General features: G+C 38.8%; 1 protein-coding gene across 4 annotated transcripts in view; it reads right to left on the bottom strand.

Annotated features, from left to right (window-relative positions):
• The window catches only part of Zdbf2 (zinc finger DBF-type containing 2), a 40,991-nt gene extending 19,040 nt beyond the window's left edge, over positions 1–21,951 (bottom strand). For 3 of the 4 annotated variants that reach the window (XM_036173149.1, XM_036173151.1, XM_036173152.1), the window contains exons 1-5: positions 21,732–21,951; positions 17,429–17,481; positions 16,679–16,755; positions 15,020–15,126; positions 248–381 (exon numbers count right to left, since the gene is read on the bottom strand). In XM_036173149.1, coding sequence (XP_036029042.1) covers positions 248–381; positions 15,020–15,079 — 194 coding nt within the window. In that variant the 5' untranslated portion in view covers positions 15,080–15,126; positions 16,679–16,755; positions 17,429–17,481; positions 21,732–21,951. Of the gene's footprint in view, positions 1–247; positions 382–4,924; positions 5,020–15,019; positions 15,127–16,678; positions 16,756–17,428; positions 17,482–21,731 lie in introns of those variants that run through there. The other variant, XM_036173150.1, reaches the window with a different exon arrangement.
• Between the last annotated feature and the right edge of the window lie 490 nt (positions 21,952–22,441).

The raw sequence follows: 22,441 nt of genomic DNA, 5'->3' as shown, positions 1-22,441 counted from the left end.
TCAACTGACAAAAATCCACCTGCTTCTTCTTCCTGAGGGCTGGGATTAAAGATCTGTACCACCACTGCCTGGCTGTACTTCCTATTTTTTTAATTCAATTATAGACTTTAAAAGCTAGGTATGGTGGCATTCATATAATCTCATCTCCTGAGAAGAGTGTGAAGCTAGCCTGGGCTACAAAGCAAGATGGTAGGGTGGGTGGATGGTACGCAGGCACAAACATGACTATTCCACTGAGCTGCCTTACCCGTTGTTGTCTTGGTAATTGTATGGATGGTGTCGAAGAACATCCTGCAGAAAGCGTTCCATCAAAGTGCTGCTGGCGGCTGTCCGCCGACGGCTCTGTCTGGTCAGGCTTCTGTGCTGAGCACTGAACAAGTGCTGCAGAGAGAGAAACGGGGCATAAATGAGTAACTGCTGTCCGCGGGGCACAACATGGACTCATGCATGCATTCCTTGCAGAAGCTGATATTCTTTCCACACAGCACTTCTAAGATGTGTATCTAATATCATGACAGTGTATCTCCCTGAATATAGTTGTCACGTTCCTCTAAATCCATCCTAAGGATGGCATCAAAAAAGAACCTTAGCACACCATAGAGCATTCAGCAGGAAACTGTGTAAGAATATCCTTAAATGACAGTGTACATGAAGATGTAATACCATGCAGCTACCTAAAATAATAAAGAAACCATAACAGCATAAAGAAATACTAAGTATTAAAAGAAAAATCATATGTGTGGCTCTATCTCAAACTAGTTTAAAAATATACAGACAAGCAAATGGGTGAAAATGTACTAAAATCTTAAAAGTATATTTTTAAGTGATAGAGTTTTGGATAATTTTTAATTTTTCTTGCAATTTTTTGTATTTTCCAATGAGTATTTTTACAATTAAAAAAAATTGTGAAAAGAGAGAACAGGGTTGGATTATAGTATTAAAAAAGAACAAAGATAAACTCAAAACCCTTCATTTCTTTTTCCTTCAGTGATTAAGACTCCTGCCTTGGCAGAATATTAGTGTAAGCACATTAAAGTCTTCAGCTTTACACAGATTCTAGTATTAGTGGATTAGCAACACAGTAAGAAGGACTCTAACACAGGCTGAACGGACCCAACGCCACACATGGGGCTATTCGATTCATCTACAAAGCTCACTGCATTTCACTCCGCAAGAACAGTGCCCTCTTTTGACACAAAGACAGCGGGGCACAAAGAATAAAAATAAATAAATAAAAGCAAACTGCCTTAGGTTCTGTACCCAGTGAACAGCAAAGCCAGGATTTGAATGTGAGTCAAACTGTAGTTTATGTGCTTTTCATTGTCACATAGCCAGTATAAAAGGCATATTAATCACATATGTTCTTTATAATACAATAACATGTTTTAACAATCCTTAAGAAAAATCATGTTTTCATATATCATAGTTAAGGTACTATTTAAAAAAAAAACAAAAACAGGTTGCTAGTTCCTGACCACTGTTACAACTCTTGGAATTATTTCCCATCATGCTGATGTGAGACTCTTCCTGCAATGTGACTTTAGCCCCAGGAGCAATCAAGTATGCCAGTCTCAAAATCCTCTCGCTACAAACTCCTCCACTGTCCAGTACCCATCACCAGAGCTAGACTGCTGGTAATAAAGAGGACAAGTGTACCAGGGAACAAAGATTCCACTAAAATCCAACCTTGTCCTCTCTGCTAAGGCCAAAAGAGAAGAGCAATGTGAAGAAGTGCACCTGTGTGAGCTGCAGGAGCCACATTATACATGCCCCACAAGGGGTTACTGAGAATTCTTCAACAGGGATCATATAAAACACACAAAATACTTGTTATGTAGCGCACTACACCATCACAGAACAAACACATCCATAACCATCTATCCACAAATATAACACCTAGAAATCCCTCTACTGCCCCATACCAACCTAACACCCCTTCTCTCTTAGCCAAGGGTCACTATAACCCTGATCTCTGATACTGCAGTTTGGAAGGTTCTGAACTTATATAAACGACACCATTCAAAATGTATTCTTCTCCACTGAGCCCCTCATTCATCACTGCAGTTACAGTACTATTCAGCATTCGTTGTGTTCTTCAGCTTCATGTACACACCTGAACTCTGTTGTACGAATGTATCCTATTTTGTGCATTCTGCTCTTGATAGATTTTGGACATTATAAAGAATTCTGCAATGAACCTTGTTATTTGTCTTGTGTGACAAGGCATGTGTATTTTGGGGGATAGATTACTAGGAGTAGAATTTCTGTGCCATACAGTGCATGTATGTTTAGCTCCAGTATCTAGTTTTCCAAAGTAGTTGGAACAACTTATGCCTCAACCAACAGTCTATCTTTATCTTTGCATTGCTCTCCTTCATCATCAACACTTGGTATTCTCTTTTTACATTTTAGCTATTGTGGAAGGTGTTCAATGCCATATATCATGGTCTTAATCCATAATCTGATGACAGCTTTCCATTTTTGCTGGCAGTCCAGATTGTGTCTCATTATGTCTCCATTCAAATTTCTTTCTGATGTTCTTTTTTTTTTTTTTCAAGATGGGGGTCTTCATTATGTAGCCCAGGCTAGCCTTTAATTCAGTATCCTTGTCTCCAGAATGTTGGGTTACAAGCAAATGCCTCCATGCCAGCTCCTCTTCCTGTTTTTCAAATAGATAACTTCTTTATTAACTTGTAGAATTTATTTATTCTGGACACAATCTCTTCTTTCAAGTATCATCTTCCTTTCTGTAGCTGGTCTGGTCTTCTCACTTCCTTCCTGTAGCTGGTCTGGTCTTCTCACTTCCTTTCTGTAGCTGGTCTTGTCTTCTCACTTCCTTTCTGTAGCTGGTCTGGACTTCTCACTTCCTTCCTGTAGCTGGTCTGGTCTTCTCACTTCCTTCCTGTAGCTGGTCTTGTCTTCTCATTTCCTCTAGGTCTGTCTCTCACTTCTTTTTCTGTAGCGGTCTGGACTTCTTCTTAGCTGGTCTCTTTTCTGTAGCTGGTTCTGGGTCTTCTCACTTCCTTCCTGTAGCTGGTCTGGTCCTTCTCCAGCTTCCTTTCTGTAGCTGGTCTGGTCTTCTCACTTCCTTCCTGAAGCTGGTCTGGTCTTCTCACTTCCTTTCTGTAGCTGGTCTTCTCACTTCCTTCCTGTAGCTGGTCTTCTCACTTCCTTCCTGTAGCTGGTCTTGTCTTCTCACTTCCTTCCTGTAGCTGGTCTGGTCTTCTCACTTCCTTTCTGTAGCTGGTCCTCTCACTTCCTTTCTGTAGCTGGTCTGGTCTTCTCACTTCCTTTCTGTAGCTGGTCTGGTCTTCTCACTTCCTTTCTGTAGCTGGTCTGGTCTTCTCACTTCCTTTCTGTAGCTGGTCTGGTCTTCTCACTTCCTTCCTGTAGCTGGTCTGGTCTTCTCACTTTTTTAACCATCTACTACCTTCTTCATTTTATTGCTGCTACTTTCTGAATTTTCTTTCAATGTATTTTGTTAACAGAAAGCTCTTCCTCACAAGTTATGAAGTGTTTCTCCAGTCTGTTATTAGTTCCTTTATTATGTTGCCTCCAACATTCACATCTATAATTCATTTGGAATGATCTTTGCACACAAGATGATTCAACAACACTTTCATTTTTTTCCTACTTGGTTACTCAACTGGCACATCAGCATCTACTAGCAGCAAGTCTTGTCCCTGGCTGCTCTGCAGCGTCGCCTTTGCCCCAGATCCAGTCTGTACCTTCTTCCATCTCTGGACTTGGTTTCTATGCTCTTTCTACCTTTGCCTTGTCTTTTAATTCTAGTACTCATCTTTTTCATTTCCATATTTATACTGGCTTAATTTTCATTAATTTATGTGTTTTTCACTGTAATTTAATTACACTGTACAATAATTTGGGGAAAATGGACATTTTTAATATTAATTCTTTCAATCCATGAAAATATTATGTCCCTCTCCTGCCCAGTGCTGGGGATTAAACCTAGGGCCTAAAGTATGCTAAAGCAGGCATGCTGTCACTGAGCTAAATCCTCAGCCTTCAGTGTTTAGAGATGTATGTAAAGATTTTATACATATTTTATTATAATTATTCCTCATAATTTTATTTTCATGAATATTACTGTAAATATCTTTAGATCTCATTTTCTACAGAGTATCTGCATATATGAATATGACATTTTTTGTTGTTAACAACCACCTTGGTTTTTTTGGTTTGTTTTTTAGCCAAAGGCTCCCCCATGGTGCCCAGGCTGATACCAAATGCACAGAAAGACTCAAATGACCCTCCTACTTCAGCTCTCCAGAAGTTAGAACCACAGGCACGCACTACCACATCCAGCTCCAACAAGCTTTGAAACTCATTAATTCTAAATTTATCTATTTTTTTTGTTTTCTAGTCCATCATCATGTTATGACAACTAACTGTTTTATCTTCTTACCCAATTATCTTTATCATTTTAGTCATTTTTATCTTTTTCTTTCTTATTTCTGTGATTGAGACCTCCCATAAAGAATTATAGCTCTATTTTTTCCTTTGAGTTGCTGTCATGTAGAGCAGGCAAGTGCTCTACCATGGAAGTAAACACGCACACACAAGTGTAGTCACTGAACACATTTTTAATTCAAGCATTAAGTCTATTTTCACTTAGGTAAATTTGGCAGTCTGTTATTTATTGTTCTTATGGGTATTTTCTCTCTTCTTTCTTCTTCTTTATTATTCTAATTTCCCCATTTTGTTAGCTCGGTAGTTACAGCCTCTCTTCATAGTCTGCTAGTAGGAACAAATGACAAGTCTAAACTATCAAAGTCTAAAATTACTATCTTATTCTCTCCTTAAACAATGGAAGATCCTTAGAAATTAACTCCACTTACTACCCTCCCAACCTACATTGCTCTTAATCGCACAAACATGATTTATTGATTGCCTATATATTTACCTGTCCATTGTTCTTCATTACTTCCTGATAGCTCTGAGCTTCCATCTGGAATCATTTTCCTTCTGCCTGAAGAACTCCTTTTAGTTTTTCCTTTAGTGAGGGTCTGCTGGTGACAAATTCCCTTAATTTTTGTTTCCTGAAAATATTTTTATTTTACCTTATGTTTAAAAGTTATACTTATTAAGTAGAGAATTCTAGGTTGGCGGTTGTTTTCTCTCTTTTGGCTCCCATTGTTTTCTACTGACTACTCCACTAGGTCTTGGCCCCATATTTCTTCTCTGCCTTAGTAGTTTTCCAAAGCCTTGAAATATACATATATGTATATGAATGTATGTATGTGTGTGTGTGTGTATATATATATATATACACACACACACATACATACATACACACGCACACACACATATATTTTTTCCAAGCTTTCAAAGTTAATATAAATTATCCTGGCTGTCATCAACAGAATGTTTTTAAATTCCAATTTAGTGCAAGAGTGTCCAAATGAATTTAAAAAAAATGTTTTAAATGTTAGGCAAAAAAAATTTTTTTCATCAAATCTTTATTGACTAGAACCTGTAGTTAAAGAAGTAATGTTTGAAAGCTGCCAAAGGTTCAACAAGTCCAGTCAGGTAATGAAACAATTTATCAATCATAAGAGAAAGAGAAAGAGACTTCATTTATTTTCTGCCTCATGTTTATGACCAGCATTAAAAAAAAAAAATTTTAAAGAGTAGAGGGGTTAAAAAAAACACAACAAAAAACTTTTTACTATGAAATTAACTGATTTCTATGAGATAAACAAGACAAATGCCACCACATATTATACAGTTATCTTAGATATCATATCTAAGATAAAAACAAGTCAGCATTTATAAAAGCAGAACATCATTATAAACTGTTTCACATATACAAAGTTACAGCTTAGATCTGGAAGAAAAACTTGAGATACTTCTAAATGAACAACCCTGGTCAGAAAACAGCAGCTACTACTATCATGAATATATACAATGGTCCATAAAACTCTTTCAACAAAAATGGAAGGGAACACTATTCAATTCAGTCTTTGAAACTGCTATACCCTAATACCAAAATGACACAAAAGACACCATAAGTCACAGACCAACACTCCTTACAAATATATATGTAAAAATCCTCAAAAAAATTATTAACAAACAAAATCCAGCAACATCAAGAGAACTAACTGCATGCCATAACCAAGTAAGGTCTATCCCAGGAATGTTAAGAGTAGGGTAACATCCAAAAAAATCAGTCTATACTACACACTGACCCACAGCTAACCCAAATCTCTAATATGACTAAATTTAGAAACAATTTAAGGAAGTAATTAGGATCACACGACACCAAAGGGATGAAGTTCTAGAGCAGCATTGACTGCTGGCCTTGAAAGAGGAAGACAGATTACCCTCCCTGCACAAGGGAGGTCACTTTGAGAAGGCAACCATGTACAAACTAGGAAAGTAGATAAATAAGGCAGCTAGTATCTTGCTCTTGGACTTCCTAGCCTTTCGAACAGTAAGAAAAAAATTCAAGTTGCTTAAGCCATCTGGTACTACCATGTTTTATTATGGCAGCCTGAGCTACTACTACACTTACATAACAAATATGCATGTGACAAATCCTGCACTCTTTCATAAGGAAACACTCGATAAACTAGGAAATAAACTAGGAACAGAAGATCATTTCCTAAATCTAACAAGGTCTTCTATATAAAACCACACTATGTATCATATTTAATATTGACAGGATGAAAGCTTTCTCCCTAAGATCAAGAGAGACAAGAGATTCCTATTCTCACCACTTCTACTCGATACTTACTAAATTAGAGAAGGCCAAAGAAAGAAAAAGGGTACTCAGACTAGAAAACTAGTGTGATGACTTTGTACAAGGAAAAGTATTTTACATACAAAAAGTCTTAAGGACTCACAAAAAAATAGAACTAATAAGTTCTACATAGTTGCATGATGTAAGAGCAGTATTTTAAAAAGTAATTATAGTTCTATACACTAGAGATATATATACAAAAGTATATTTAATAAAATAGCATCAACAATATTAATAAATTTAACTGTACCCTGAAAAGCTCAAGACGAGGCTGAAAGGTTTTTAAGAAGCTGTATACAACAGAAATACATACTCCCTGCTCACAAATTGGAAGACTCAATGCTAAGATGGATACTCCACAAATTCCTCTGCAGATTCAACACAAGCCCTATCAGAATCTGCCTGCCTTTCTGAAGAACCCAATCTTAGAAAAAAACTGAATAGAGAAAGTCTATGGTGTTTAGTGGGGAAGATGAAATGGGGACATGGTGGTATATCTGTGTTCTAAAAAAGACAGAATACCTATTCAACCTAACAAACTAAAACTGTCAAAGGACCTGATTATCACAGGTAAACTGTTTATATATTGCAGACCAAAGGGCCAGGCAGACATTTATAGAACAGTTCATCCAATACCTACAGAATAAGCATTATTCTCATCAGCATGTGGGACAGTCTCAATAAATTAAAAAATAAAATAAAATCAGCACATGTACTTTTGATCAGAATTGAATAAAACTAGCAATAAAGAGTATCTTCAGAAACTACACAAGGACATGGAAATTAAAGATGTTCATAAATGAATAGTGGGTCAAAGAAGAAATCAAAAGAAAATTTTAAGTGTCTTAAAACAAACTGCAATTGGAATAGCACACTACAGCCTATGGAATGAAGCAAACGCAATACAGATGAAAGTTTATAATTACAGCTTACATTTTAAAAAATGTTCAAAATAAATACCACCACAAATCAACAACCTAAAAGAATCAAGAACACACCAAACACATCGCAGTAAGAGGAAATAAATAGCAAACAGCAGAAATAGACTAAAAGTTACCTACATGCACATGTGTTAAAAAAGGGGGGCATGGGGGAGCTAGAAATGTAGCTCAGTGGTACACCATGTGTGCAGGAAAAAGACAGGGGAAGACAGATGATGCTAATAAAATCAGGGATCAAAAAGGAAACATTCCAACTAATTAATACAAATGTTCATTAGGACCATGATGAACAATGATAAGCTAATAGATTAGAAAATCTATAAGGAATGTGTTTCTATATAAACATAACCAACCAAAATTGAACCATGACAACATACAAAATCAGCAAACTGATAACAAGTAGCCAGACTAAATCAATAAAATATGTCACAAGAAATCAAAGCCCAGGACCTGATAAATTTTACCAAATCTTTACAGATGGATATTACTGATAAACACAAGTACAAAAATTCTCAAGAAAATGCTAATGAACCAAACTCAACACACACAAAGGTTACACACCATAATTGAGTGGGCTTTACATCAGGAAGGTAAGAATGGTTCAATATATATAAATCAACAAACATATTTCACCAATATAATAAAGGATAAGTCAGCATGATCATCTTATGTATATCTAATTATACTTTTTATTAATTTAATGAAATTAAACATTCCTTCATGATAAAAAATTTTAATTAGGTGTAAAAGTAACACAGTTCGGGCTGGAGAGATGGCTTAGAGGTTAAGAGCACCATCTGCTCTTCCAGAGGTCCTGAGTTCAATTCCCAGCAACCACATGGTGGCTCACAACCATCTGTAATGAGATCTGGCGCCCTCTTCTATATAAATAATAAATAAATAAATCTTAAAAAAAAAAAGTAACACAGTTCAGCATAATAGGGACTGTACATGACTATCCACAATTTACACCACACTTAACAGAGGAAAACTAAAATCTATCTTCTCTGAAAGCAGTAATAAGACGCATCACAATAAGAGAAATAAAGGGTATCAAATTATTCATTGTAGATGGCAATCTTTAAAAAAATAAAGATTTATTTATAGGTGTATAGGTGTTTTGCCTGCATGTATGTGTGTGCACCACATGCATGCCTGGTATACATGTAGACCAGAAAAGAGTGTCAGACCCCCTGAAACTGAAGTTACAGCCATGTAGGAACTGAGAACCAAACCCAGGTCTCCACAAGAGCAGCAATCACTCAACTGCTGAGCCATCTCTCCAGCCCCAAATGACATAATTTTACTGACTATGAAAGAAAAAAAAAAAAAAACTAGACTCCATTAAATATGTTAAACTGAAAAGCAAATTCAATAAAGGTACAGGATACAAAAACATGCAAAAAGCAGCTGTTCTACAAATTGTTAAAAGTTTACCAAGAAAGCTGCCAATAGTAGTAGTAATAATAATAATAATAATACCACCTAAGGATGAAGTAACCAAAGACATAAGTGATCTCTACAACGAAAGTTACAAAATACGAAAAGAGTGAAATTGAGGGGAATTCACATAACAAACAAACCAAAAGCAAAAAAGATAGCTCATGTTCACAGACTGGAAGAATATAAAGTATCCATAATAATCTACAGATTCAATTGCAATTCATATCAGAATACCAATGACCTTCACAGAAGCAAAACAAAACAAAAAACAAAAACAACCACATAAATATAGATTCTAAGTCCATGTAGAACCTAAAATACTCAACAGGCATAGCAATCTTGAGCAAAATGAATAAAGGTGGAACCATTATAATAGCAACTTCAAAACATAATACAAAACTATAGCAATGAAAACAGTTGATGTTACAGAGGTGTAACAAAAAACAAAGGAATAATTCACCCATCTAGAGCTAACTGTAAGGGCAGTTTGACCAGTCAGGGCATAAAAGGCACCAACTGAAGTCTCTTCAGTAAATGATGCTGGAAAACTTCAACATCTATAGAAAGAAAAGTAAGTCTGGTGTGGTGGCACATGTCTTTAATCCCAGCACTTGGGAGGCAGAAGCAGGTAGATCTCTGTGAGTGCAAGGTCAGCCTGGTCTACATAGTGAGTTGGAAGACAGCTAGAGCTACATAATGAGACCATGTCTCGTAATGATGATGATGATGAATTAAATAAATATTGGAGAATAAAACCAGACTTCAATTTCTTACTACATACAAAAATCAATGCAAATATATCATACTATCTGGTAATTTGAATGAGAACAGCTTCCATACACTCCTATGTTTGTATGCTTGGTCCCCAGTTAGTGGAACTGTTTGGGAAGGATTAAAAGGATTAGCAAAAAAAAAAAAAAAAAAAAAAGGCCAGGCCATGGTTGTGCAGAACTTTAATCCCAGCACTTGGAGGCAGAGGCAGGTGGATCTCTGTGAGTTCAAGGCCAGCCTGGTTACAGAGTGAGATCCAGGACAAGCACCGAAAGTACACAGAGAAACCCTGTCTCAAAAAACAAAAACAAACAAACAAATAAAAAACAAAGGATTAGAAACAGTTGGCCTTGTTGGTGGAGGGTTGGCTTTGTTTGAAGAAGTATGTCACTGGGAGGGAGGAGGAGGATGCAAGGATACTTTGAGGTTCAAAAGCCCATGCTAGGCTGTCTCTCTGTTGCCTACAGATCAGGATATAAAGTTCTCAGCTACTTCTCCAGCACTATGGCTGCCTGCTGCCACACTCCTCACCATGATGATAGTGGACTAACTCTCTAAAACTGTAAGCAAGCCCCTAATTAAATGCTTTCTTTTATAAGATTTGCTTTAAGGGGGCTGGAGAGATAGCTCAGAGGTTTTAAGAGCACTGTCTGTTCTTCCAGAGGTCCTGAGTTCAATTCCCAGCAACCACATGGTAGCTCACAACCATCTGTAATGAGATCTGGCGCCCTCTTCTGGCCTGCAGGCATACACGCAGGCAGGACATTGTATACATAATAAATAAATAAATCATTTAAAAAAAAAAAAAGAGTTTTGCTTTGAGGCTGGGTGGTGGTGGCGGCAGTGCTCACCTTTAATCCCAGCACTTGGGAGGCAGGGCCAGGCGGATCTCTGTGAGTTAAAGGCCAGCCTGGTCTACAAAGTGAGATCCAGGACAGGCACCAAAATTACACAGAGAAACCCTATCTCAAAAAAACCAAAAAATGAATGAATGAATGAATAAAATAAAATGAAGAGTTGCTTTGGTTATGGTGTCTTCTCAGCAATGGAAGAATAACTAAGACACACTCCTCGTAAGTGTTAAGACCCAAAACTATGAAACTACTAGAAGAAAACCTAAGAGTCATGAACATGCCATAGTGCACATATGGAAGTCAGAGGACAACCTCAGGTACCAGCTCTCTCCTTCTACCCTGTTTTAAGACGGGGTGTCTCCCTAGTACTTGTTCACTGCCACACTTCATTCTTTGCCCTGCCTCCTATCTTGGCACAGAAGCGCTCAGAGTACAGAAGCACACTACCACGACTTGCTCTACAGTGTTCTAGAGATTCAAACTTACATTTGTGAGGCATGTGTTCCATCACGCTACTTCACCAGCCAACAATTCTTACTTTATTATTGGTTTTTGGTGGTGGCAGTGGTTTTTTGAGACATGATCTCATGTATCTCTGCCTTGTCTCGAACTCATTATGTAGCTAAGGCTAGCCTTCATCTCCTGATACTCTTGCTTCTACACTTCCTAACTGTTGAGAAGGCATGAGCCACCATATCCAGCCACCCAAAGGATTCATTCTAGAATATATAAGGGACTCAAACAACTCAACAGCAAAATATACTTTGTTTTGAAAATGGGCAAATATCCTGTGTATAGACATATTTAAAAGATAATATACAATATACAAACAGCAAACCAACATATGAAAAAGTTTGATATCATTAATGATCAAGTAAATATAAATCAAGACAATAAGCTATCTTCTCAATCCTGTAAGAAGGGTTACTAAGAAAAAGATTTTTAAAATGTCAAGTTCTAATGGGAGGTGGCAAAGGGAGAACACTACTGTAAGACTAATGTGAAACGTAGAACCATTACAGAAAACAGGACAGAGGTTCCTTGGAAAACTAAACACAGAACCTCTTATAACAGAAAATCCCTCTACTGATGCATATCTAGCATCTAAAGGAAATAAAATCTGTATGCCAAGGCAACATCTGCATTCTTCTGTTTACTATAGAATATTCACAATGGCCAAAACAGGAATCACTGCAGGTGTCCACAGACGGATGAGTGGAGTGGTCACCCAAGCCTGACAAGGACAGAAGGATGGGAAGAGGAGAGTTCATGGGGATGAAGGACAGGTATAAATAAGTGGAATAACTTCTAATGTTCTACAGAACAGGAATAGTAACTATGATTTACTTTATCATATAATGATATACATTGTCTATTTCAAAAGAGCAGAGAGAATGTTCCTAGTACAAAGAAATAATAAATGTCTGAGGTGACAGGCCAATTATCATGATCTGATCATCACATATTGTATACATGTGCTGAAATATCACACAATTATCTGACAAATACATACAATTACTATATGCCAGTTTAAAATGTTTTTTTAAAAAAGATTATGGTACTACAATTATGATGCATATGTAGACCAATAGAACAGAACTGAGAACAAGGAAATAAACTCTTACAATTTTAAGTAGTTGATTTTTCAACAGATGTGACAACCGAATAGGAAAGACTACTCTTTCCAACAGAGAGTGTAGTGATTACTGGATAGCACAAGCCAAAGAATGAAACTGGATTCCATCTCTCATCTATACAAAAATTAATTCAAATTGAACAGAAGACCTAATTATAAGAGCAACTATGAAACTCTTAGAGGAATGCAGGCATAAATCTTCATGAGGTTGGGCTGGGCAATCTTTCATCACAGACAACACAAAGAAAGGCTCCGTGGTACACAGCTGCAGTCTTAGCCCTGGGAAGGTGAAAGAGGAAGACTCCTCAAGCCTGAGACCAGCCTGGACTCCACAGAACAACTGTCTTTAATGTTGAAAGAGAACATAAACAGATTGGAATTGTTTGGGGGAGGAGGGAGGGAGAGAAACAGGTATCACTGTGTAGTCCAAACCAGCCTGGGACTCACAATGTTCCTGCTTTCACCTCCTAAATTGTGGGGTTACAGGCGAGCATCACTACTCCTAGCAAAATTGAAAATGTTGATGCATCAAAGCATACTATCAACAACATAGAAAGACAAGCCACAGAACAGGACAAAGTATTACAGTCACATTGTTTCATAAAAGTCTGTTAGCCAGAAGAAAGGCTTAAAACTCATCAATAAAAAAGACAAACGGACTAAAACATGGACATAAGATCTGAATAGGCATTTGTCCAAAGCATGTACACAAACAGCCAATAAGCACATGAAAACATGCTCAATGACACTGGTGAATGCAAATCCAAATCAAAGTCACAATGAAATATCATTTCACATCTACAAAATGACTATAATTTAAAAAAAGGGGAGATAGGTGCTGGCAAGGATGAGGAGAAACTGGAACCCTCATGCATTGCTGGAGGTAACATAAAATACTAGAGCCACTTTGGAAAACAATGAGGCAGTTCCTCAAAAAAAAAAAAAAAAAAAAAAAGTTATCATGTGACCCAACAATCCCACTCCTACTTATATATACCCAAGAGAACTGAAAATGTATGTTCACACACAAAAAATTATATACAAATATCCATAGCAACAATATTCATGGTAGCCAAAAAAAGTAAAAACAACCTAAGCATCCATCAATTGTTGAATGAATAAATAAAATGTGGTATTACTTTTATAATGGAATATTATTCAGCCATAATGAGGTAGTAATACATGCTATGATATGAATGAACCTTGAATATATTAGGCTAAATGGAAAATCAGACACCAAAGTCACAAGTATACACTTCCATTTTGAGGAAATATCCAGGATAGTCCAATATTTTGAAACAGAAAGTAGATTAGTGATTGCTAGAGGTTAGAGATCCAAGAGTACAGTTCGGTGGGTATGTGATTTCCTTTTAAAGATGAAATTAGACAATATATTATTTTGTGTATACACTAAAGGTTGCTGAATTTCACTTTAAAGGGGGGAAGTTTATAATGCAAGAATTGCATTGCAACAAAATAAATAGGAAAGACTCCCCATACCAACCGTTCTCATCAGCATCCAGAATGATCCTTCTAAAATATGAGTCTGGTAATAGTCACCCTTCTCATAGTGGTATGACGGCCACCAACCTTAGTGGCCTAAAAGTCAATGTTCTCACCTTAACCTACAAGGATGGTTTCCTGAGACAGGGTCTCACTGCACACCTGCCTGTCTCTCTGTGCTGGGATTAGAGGAGGGCACCCCCATGCCCACGAGCCTACTAAGTTTTCTGAGACAGGGTCTCACTGCACACCTGCCTCTGTCTCTCTGTGCTGGGATTAGAGGAGGGCACCCCCATGCCCACGAGCCTACTAAGTTTTCTGAGACAGGGTCTCACTGCACACCTGTCTGTCTCTCTGTGCTGGGATTATAGCGGGCACCCCATGCCCAGGAGCCTACTAAGTTTCCTGAGACAGGGTCTCACTGCACACCTGCCTCTGTCTCTCTGTGCTGGGATTAGAGGCGGGCACCCCATGCCCACCAGCCTACTAAGTTTCCTGAGACAGGGTCTCACTGCACACCTGCCTGTCTCTCTGTGCTGGATTAGCACGGGCACCCCATGCCCACCAGCCTACTCAGTTTTACAGAATTACTGCCCTTCCTTCTTCAGCTGGCACTTTGCACCTATCGCCCAGCCTCCACTGGAGTCACACTGGCCTCTTGACTCTGGTCAGCATAATACTCTTCTCCTTCGGGGTATTTCCTCTGCCTAGGACTCTTCCTCCATATATATGCAAACCTGGCACTGAACTTCTTTCAAATGCCAATTCAAATGCCACTTTTTAAAAAAAAGAAAAAAAACTTATCTGGCCATCCTACTTAAGCAACACTCTCTCGTTTCCTTTCCTTTCCTCATAAAACTAATCATAATTTGACATATTATGTATTACAATTATATGATTACTTATTTTCTGTCTTACTAGACTATACTGTAAACTCTATGAAAAAACTGGTTTTGTTCATGATTGTATTCTCATACTCTTAAGCAGTATCTGCAAACCAGCAGATTCTCAACAAAATCCATTCAGGGAATGAATAAGCCAATCTAATCCAATGTAAAAGAAAAACTCCCATCTAAGGTGCTAAGTGTTATGGCAGGGGACCTCTCACCTGTTCCAGGTTAGGATACTGCACACGGCAATAGCTGCAGTACCCTTGTCTTTTCTGCATCTTAACTAGTCAGTCAGGAGGCTACTGGCTGAGCTCAAATGGTCAAACTACAAAGGAAGAAAAAAGAAGCAATAAAAATAATAATAATAGTAATAATAATAAACAATAATTCCTTATTACTATTAGGAAAATAGCTCAAAATCATTCCTGTCCGTTTTTTGAGGCAGGATGTCACTATATACCTTAAGCTGACCTAGAATTCACTATGTAATCCAAAACTAGCCTGGAAATCGCGATCCTTCTGCCTCAACTTCCTGAGCTCGGGACTAATAAGCATGCACCATCATGCCTAACTTCCACCTATCCTGTTTCTGTCCATGAGGAGAGTAACACAAAGCAGGCATGAGCTACTGAGTCAGTACGCATCACTGGAAAGAGCAGTTTGCTGCAGTTATCTGAAGATAATGAAGATTCTTACCAATTTTCTATAGCTCTGAGTTACTAGAAAATTATTCCAGATGAAATAATACAGCACTAGATTTCTAAAGACCATATTACTATAATATACTTACTAAACCCTTCTGAAACACTATTTTCCCGAGTTCTTATAACAAAAACTCCAAGTTATCTGAACTTGTGGTATCATAGAGAGCATCTAATTATCTATCATAAGAGTAAAGATGTCATGTGGCAGTTTATGCTCAGCTCAAAGCTTCTATTATAATTTATCAGAGTTGCTAAAAATATAAAGAGCAACTAAAGTGGCCTCTGAAATCACTTTCCTAATTGTGTAAACCACAAACAACAGAGAATTTTTATTAGTACTACTTTTGAGATTTCTTGACCAATAAATGGTTTACTAGTTTTTATGCACCTAAAACTGTAAGTCTTCCATAATATATCAAAGTTCAAAATCAAGCTGAATGCTAAAATCATTCCCCAAATTCTGAATCAGTAAAATTGAGTTAGCGCCTAGGATTCAGAATTTTTAAAGATTTGCCATGCTATTTAAAAGGGGGACTTCCGAGTAAGTCTTACACTGCTCCCTTACAGTGTATCTCTTCTGTACTTCTATTTTGCTTCTAAATGAAATCCCTTGCTGCTCAGCAAAAAGGACAGAAAAAGGTACTCCTCTCTTGAAGTCCTTTCCACTCTCAGGAGCTCTTCTTACTTTCCTAAATAAATACACATTTACTCTGCTAAAAGCGAGATTGACTCCCTAGATATCTCCATACAGAGCCAATTAATTTGTTGGCGACACACACGCACACGCACATGCACAGTTGCAGCTATTTTAATAAATTCAATGCAGTGTATTTGCTGTTTTGTTAAAACTGAAAAGTTTCATTCTAATTATTTAAATATTCTTATCTGTTGGAATATATACAACAGAATCATTCAATGTGCTGTATTTAGAGGGAGAAGGTGTAAACAGTCTTGATGGATTGCCCGGGCTGCCTTTTAACTCCTAATCCTTAGCTTCTCAAGCACTGAGATTACAGGCTTGTGCCACCAAGCCTGGCTCTGTGACTTTAGTATTTCTGAGTAAGATTACTCCACTATTAAAGCCAATGGTTGAAAAATTAAATTACAACCTCAAAACTAATAAAATGAGCAAAAGCTTTATCAAGTCAACACCTCATCGTAATATTCACTTACCTATCACTCTGTACTGAGAACCTTTGCTTTTCTGACTTCCCACACTTATAGTGAAAATAAATCAATTAAACCAGCATCTGAAATAACATATGTGAAAATTTAAAACTGGATCTTCCCACACACACACTAATTTACCTCATTTATTAATTGAAAACTGAAGAACAGGACAAAGCTCACAGTTATATTTGTAGGTAAGACAATTTTTAGCCTAAGTGAATCCTAGAACATAAAACTAAACTTTGAAAATTATAAAATAACAAATGTTTTAAGCACTTAACTACCTAATTAAAACATTCCCTAAGTAAAGGCAAAGTGAGTGTAACATCACATACACAAATATGAAAGCTTACAGCCTTGAACCCTAGCTCCGGCAGCTGCCATTTCTATCACCTTTCACGGCACAGTGAGTTAAACAGATCAGAAGCACATGCTAACATTTTTCAAATTTAACATTCCAGGACCTCACCTACAACTTACCAGATCCAACCCCTTTGGAGTAGGAAGATAACACACATATAGTACACAATTAAAATATTCAAGCTGGGTCTAAAGTGACCCAAGAACATCAGTACATTTTTCTATAACTAATAAAATTTTAATTATTAAAAGGATCATTTATCCAGGGTCTAGAATTATACTGCTTTGCACGGGTCAATAGGTCTTTTTATATAGATTTGAATTCTACCAGAACGTGGTTGATTGGTTGCTTTTTTTTTTTTTTTTTTTTTTTTAAATTAACAAGTGGATTACCTTGAGTAGAGAAAATCAGGTAGGTCTTCAGCTGCACCAATCTGGACAAGCGTCTGTAAATTAAAATAAAACAACTCTTTAGACAGTAAGTCTCATATCTATAGCTGACCAAAGAAGCACTCCCTAGTCAGACTGGCATTTGAAAAATAACACAATTATTTCCAGTAACAGGAGAAAATACTAAATTTTGAACACAAAGCACTTTACATACTACCATACACCTCCCCAAAAGGCGGAGCAGAGACTGTGGGCCCACCAAGCCCCCATGCACTTGGCTCTCTGGGCTCCAGGCTGTAAAAGAAGGTAAGACCCACCTGTGCCTTTAGCAAGTTAAGGGAAACAAAAATTGCCCAAAATCAAAGTAAGTTTCTAGTGAAATTTTGAAAGGAAAACACACGCGTGAAATGTAAGTTTGGTCCTGGTACCTAATTCTCAGTTACCATACTAGTTTTAATAAAAAATAATTGTCACTTCTTATCATCCATCTGTTGTATCAGTAGACAATTATGCAGAATGATCGAGGTTTTTAAATTCCTTGTAATTATGGGTCAAGTGTTAACGGGTACCCAGGACCACTTGTGAAGAAAAATTCCAACATTTAGTTTCAAAAGGACCGATACGACCATTTCTTACTCAAGTATACGTTGTCAGGCGCCTGCCTGGTACAGAACTTTGTCCTAGGAGCCTGAGGGGCTAAGCTCAAGCTCTCCTGCCACCAAGGAGTGTAAACTGGAACTAGAAAGTCAAGGCAGAAGTGTGAAGGGGTATCTGAGAACTGACGAAGTAAAAACAGTGAGTGTGAGGCAGGGTAGGGCTGCATGCTAGAGCTCTTGCCTGGATCCACAACCGCCAATCCTGAGAATGTGATAATGGGTCAAATTAGCAAGATCAACTGAGAAATCTAGTGGTGAAGGATATAAAGGGAGGTATCGGTTTTAACCAAATTTTGGAAATAAGTGAAATTTACTTACGGTAAGGTTAGGAAAAACAGTCCAAGAAGCAAATGAACGACATAGGTAAAAAAACAAAGAGGTGACAAGTGCATCTGGAGACAGGAAATTAGTAAATTCTGCGAATCAAAGTTTGATCTGAGAATTTACGGAGCAGCAAAAGAGAAAAAGTAGGGGGAGTTTGGACATGGCAATATTCAAAAGCCAACCAAAAAAGAGTTCAGAGTAGGATTTTTTTTTTTTAACAAGAGGTGTATTAATGTTTTAAAGAAATTGTTTAACAGGAAAATACACGCTATTTTTCACTTTAAAATATCCTTTTTAATACAAGACATTTCTGTTGCATAATGGTAAAAACAAGTAAATAATATAAATATAAGCTGCGACCCTATCTTACCATTTGTCATTTTTACTGAAAGGGACTGATACGGGGCACTCCAATTCTGTCACCCTCTGCTTTCCTCTAAACACGTAAGGATAAGCACCAAAATACAATGCTGAATTGTTGCTTAGGTCCTCATTTTATTTGTGCAAGACAAAAACCTCTCATCCAACAAGATAAGAACCAGCAATTGGTGAGCCAATAATTTTTAAAACACGTACATACATAATCTTAGTATTTTAACCTAAAACGTATAATATATGTATTTGTTTAAAACTGGGTTAGATGTTTTTTTTTTTCTTTTTTGCTTCGATGTGTAGAGAGTTTTTGTCTTTTTGAAGGGAGACAAATTAACCTGTACTTCAAGCCATAGTTCTTTCACAGACCATGTGACTCACTCCCAGTAAGCCTCCCTTTTACCACTGTAACACAAGAGCCTAAATACATTTTCAAATCCAAGATTTGATTGTTTTCCACTTTTCTCAACCTCTTACACACGTCACACCCAGTTATAATTTTGAAAGAAACGCCTTTTTTAGTCCAAGGCAGACTATTTTTCATAAAAAATCTAATAGTATTTTTAAAGACAATGTTTTACACTCTTCATTCATTGGTTTTTGTGACATCTAAAATTGTATAAACCAGTCTAGGGCACTGAACAGATATCTGAATTGCCTGGGATAATGATGCTGCTGCTTCTTTTTTATTAAAAAACAAAACAAAACAAAACAAAACCCTCTCTTGCACATCTCAGATGCGTACTGGGCAACGAGATAACCCAGTAACACTGCTGTCGTGGTCTGGAGCTGTATTATATTGTCTTTCAGCTGTGTCACGGTGATGAGAACTAGCAAAATTCAGAATCCTCATAGGAAATACTTCCCAACGGCCTGACAAAGGGCATCAACGCAATAAAAAAATAAATAAATAAGAAAAGACAATAGAAGGGTATCTGATTTTAAATAAAACAATCTGAGCTGTTTATGGTGGTGCACACCTATAACCCTGCATTTAGGAGACTGACACGGGAGGATTGTGAATTCAAGGGCCTCCAGGGCTACAGAGGGAGACCCCAGTCTCAAAAATAAAAAATAAATTAAAAAGTTAAATTTCAAACAAACAAACCCCACAGTCTAAATTAGCTGTCTAGCAGAAGGAAATATGTGAAACAATCACAATCATAACAATGGCCAAGCCATATATTTAGAAAGACCATATTTTAATTTAGTGTCACTTCCTTCATATCACACTATCAACTAATTTTCACCTTTGCTTTTTTTTCCTTTTGGATTATCCATGCTATGCTGGCTTCCCGATGGCGACAAGCATCCTGGACACTTCCATTGGGTCCTAATAAAATAATAATAGCTAACCGTGAGCACTTAATCTGAGCCAGGCATGCTGTCAACAGCTTCATATGCATTATCTTATCAAAAGATAGGATGCAAACCGGCGACGTTTAGAAAGAGGAGAGATATTGTTCCAGGTCTCACACCAAAACAGGGGTGGCTGGTGAATCTGAGCAAATGGGGGCTTCGGTTCTATAAAACGTTTCTTGATATTTTTTAAGAAATAATTTAGAATAATTTAGAAATCATTGTTTTAATATTAGATGAAAACAAATAATAAACAACCAAATTTGGTGCAATACACAATGCTACTACTCCAAAAAGAAGAAAGGATAAAATTAACATTTAGTTTAATTCCATCGTTTATCTCATTCTGAGTGTTTAAAGTGTACTTTAATGACTTTAAGTTTATTTAGCATGAGACCATAAGAAGCAATACCATTTTTTATCACAACCCAGTGCTTGAGAGCGCGCGCGAGCACACACACACACACACACACACACACACACATGCACGCACACACACGCATACGCAGGTTTTTTTTTTTTAAAGGTTTCACAAAACAATACCCTAGTAATGTACATTCTGGAACTTTCTGTGTTATCTTAATTCATTTTTTTAATGTTAGTCATGAATAATTCAATCAATTTGACAATTGACTAACCTGTAGAAATCTGCAGTGTGAAGAACCGTGCCCCGAACAGAGTAAACAATATTTTATAGAAACTGGTTGCTACCCTGATTTCAGCTTTCTTCCAGCCAATAGGCTGGCTACTGCAGTGATACGTAATCAAATTTTCAACGAGTTTCTTGCTAGCCTTTTACGCTTTGGTTTCAGAGCATACAGAAAAGTCCTCGATGTATTTAAGTGAAAAGAACAGAAAATGAACACCCCCGCTAGCGTAAAACACGCATGTAAATCAAGTACATGAATTTATACATTCTCAAAAAGAAGGGACCGATCATCTGAAATTGTTAATGGACTCTCTCCAGTGGGTGAGATTTGCCACGGGCTTTCTACATGCCCCTCGCCGCCCCTGGGAGCGCAGAACTGCAGTAAAAACAAATACACATAAAAATACTATCATTTGGGGACAGAAACCATTTTAGTGCCTGGAGACCCCGCATCTTTTGCATTTCTTTCACGAGCTACCCCGAACTGTCTTCAGAAACCGCAGGACCTGAAAAGGGCCTTCTTGGGAGTTAGTAAAGGCGATGGCGTCTTTGACCAGCTCCACACAACTGTTGCACGACGGCAGCAAAGCGATCGTTATTAACACGCACACACTCACACGCCCCAGCATCGACGGTCTCCTGCAAAACTCCGCGCCCGGGAAGGCCGGGGACCGAGCGCGCGGGCAACGCGGGGAAGGGGGTGTGTGGACAGGTGGCGCCGACCGCCTCGCGGCCCGGCCCTCCCGCAGCCGGCCGCCCGCGCCCCTGCTGCCCCCGAGGCCCACCTCCTCCCTCCGCTGTGCCCCGAAGCTGCGTGCCGAAGGGCCGCTCCGGTCCGTCGCGCCGAGCGCGGGAGCCCGGGCAAGCGGTCCACGCTGCTCCCGGGCAGAAAGCGGGTCTCCCCGGCCCCGCGCGCTGCCACGGCCCGCCCAGCCACGGCACTCACCTCCGTGGAAGCCGCCTGCACTCCTTCCGGGCCGCAGCCGGCCGCTGCCGGCCTGAGCGCGCTGCCCGCCGCTTGGGTTCCGCCGCGCCGCGAGGGTCCCGAAGCCGCCAGTCCCCCCCAGCCACGCCCGCCAGGAGCAGAAGAGAAGAGCTCAGCGGAGCGCGTGTCGCTCGACGCGGGCTCCGAGATGCGACTGGGCTGAGGACTGTCAAGGGGCTGGTCAAGGCACCGCAGCCCCACTGCAGCTCTGACGTCAACCAAGGTGCGAACGCTGGGCCCCTTCTGACGCACGGCCCCGGCGCCGCCCCCGGCCCCCGCGCCAGCCCCCGCCGCTGCTGCAAGCCCCTTCCTCCCGCTCTTAAAGCGCACACTTCCTGCAGGCGCCGCCCCACGCGGCCCCCACCGGAATCTGAGCTTGGAGCAGGGACTCGGAGCCAAGCTTCAGCTTTTGGAGAAACGAGAGCCAAGTGACCAGTTGAAAAATGTCTCGCAAAGCAACATGTGAATGCAGGCGAGGAGACCGGCGTTCAAGGGGTTAATCGAGCGCGCTCGGTTGCCCGGAGTCTGCAGTGAGGTGCCTCAACCAAAAGCTGCTTTTCAAAGATCCGTTTACTCAGGGCTAGACACTGTTTTAAGGTTGCTATCTCGTCCTGCGTTTCACTGCTAACGAGCAAGCATAAAATGAATCCTGAGCCCCCCCTAACAAAGCG

Source organism: Onychomys torridus, chromosome 23, assembly GCF_903995425.1.
Source record: "Onychomys torridus chromosome 23, mOncTor1.1, whole genome shotgun sequence".
Classification (NCBI taxonomy): domain Eukaryota; kingdom Metazoa; phylum Chordata; class Mammalia; order Rodentia; family Cricetidae; genus Onychomys; species Onychomys torridus.
The sequence above is the reverse complement of the archived record's forward strand: the minus strand, read 5'-3'. Positions and strand labels throughout refer to the sequence as shown.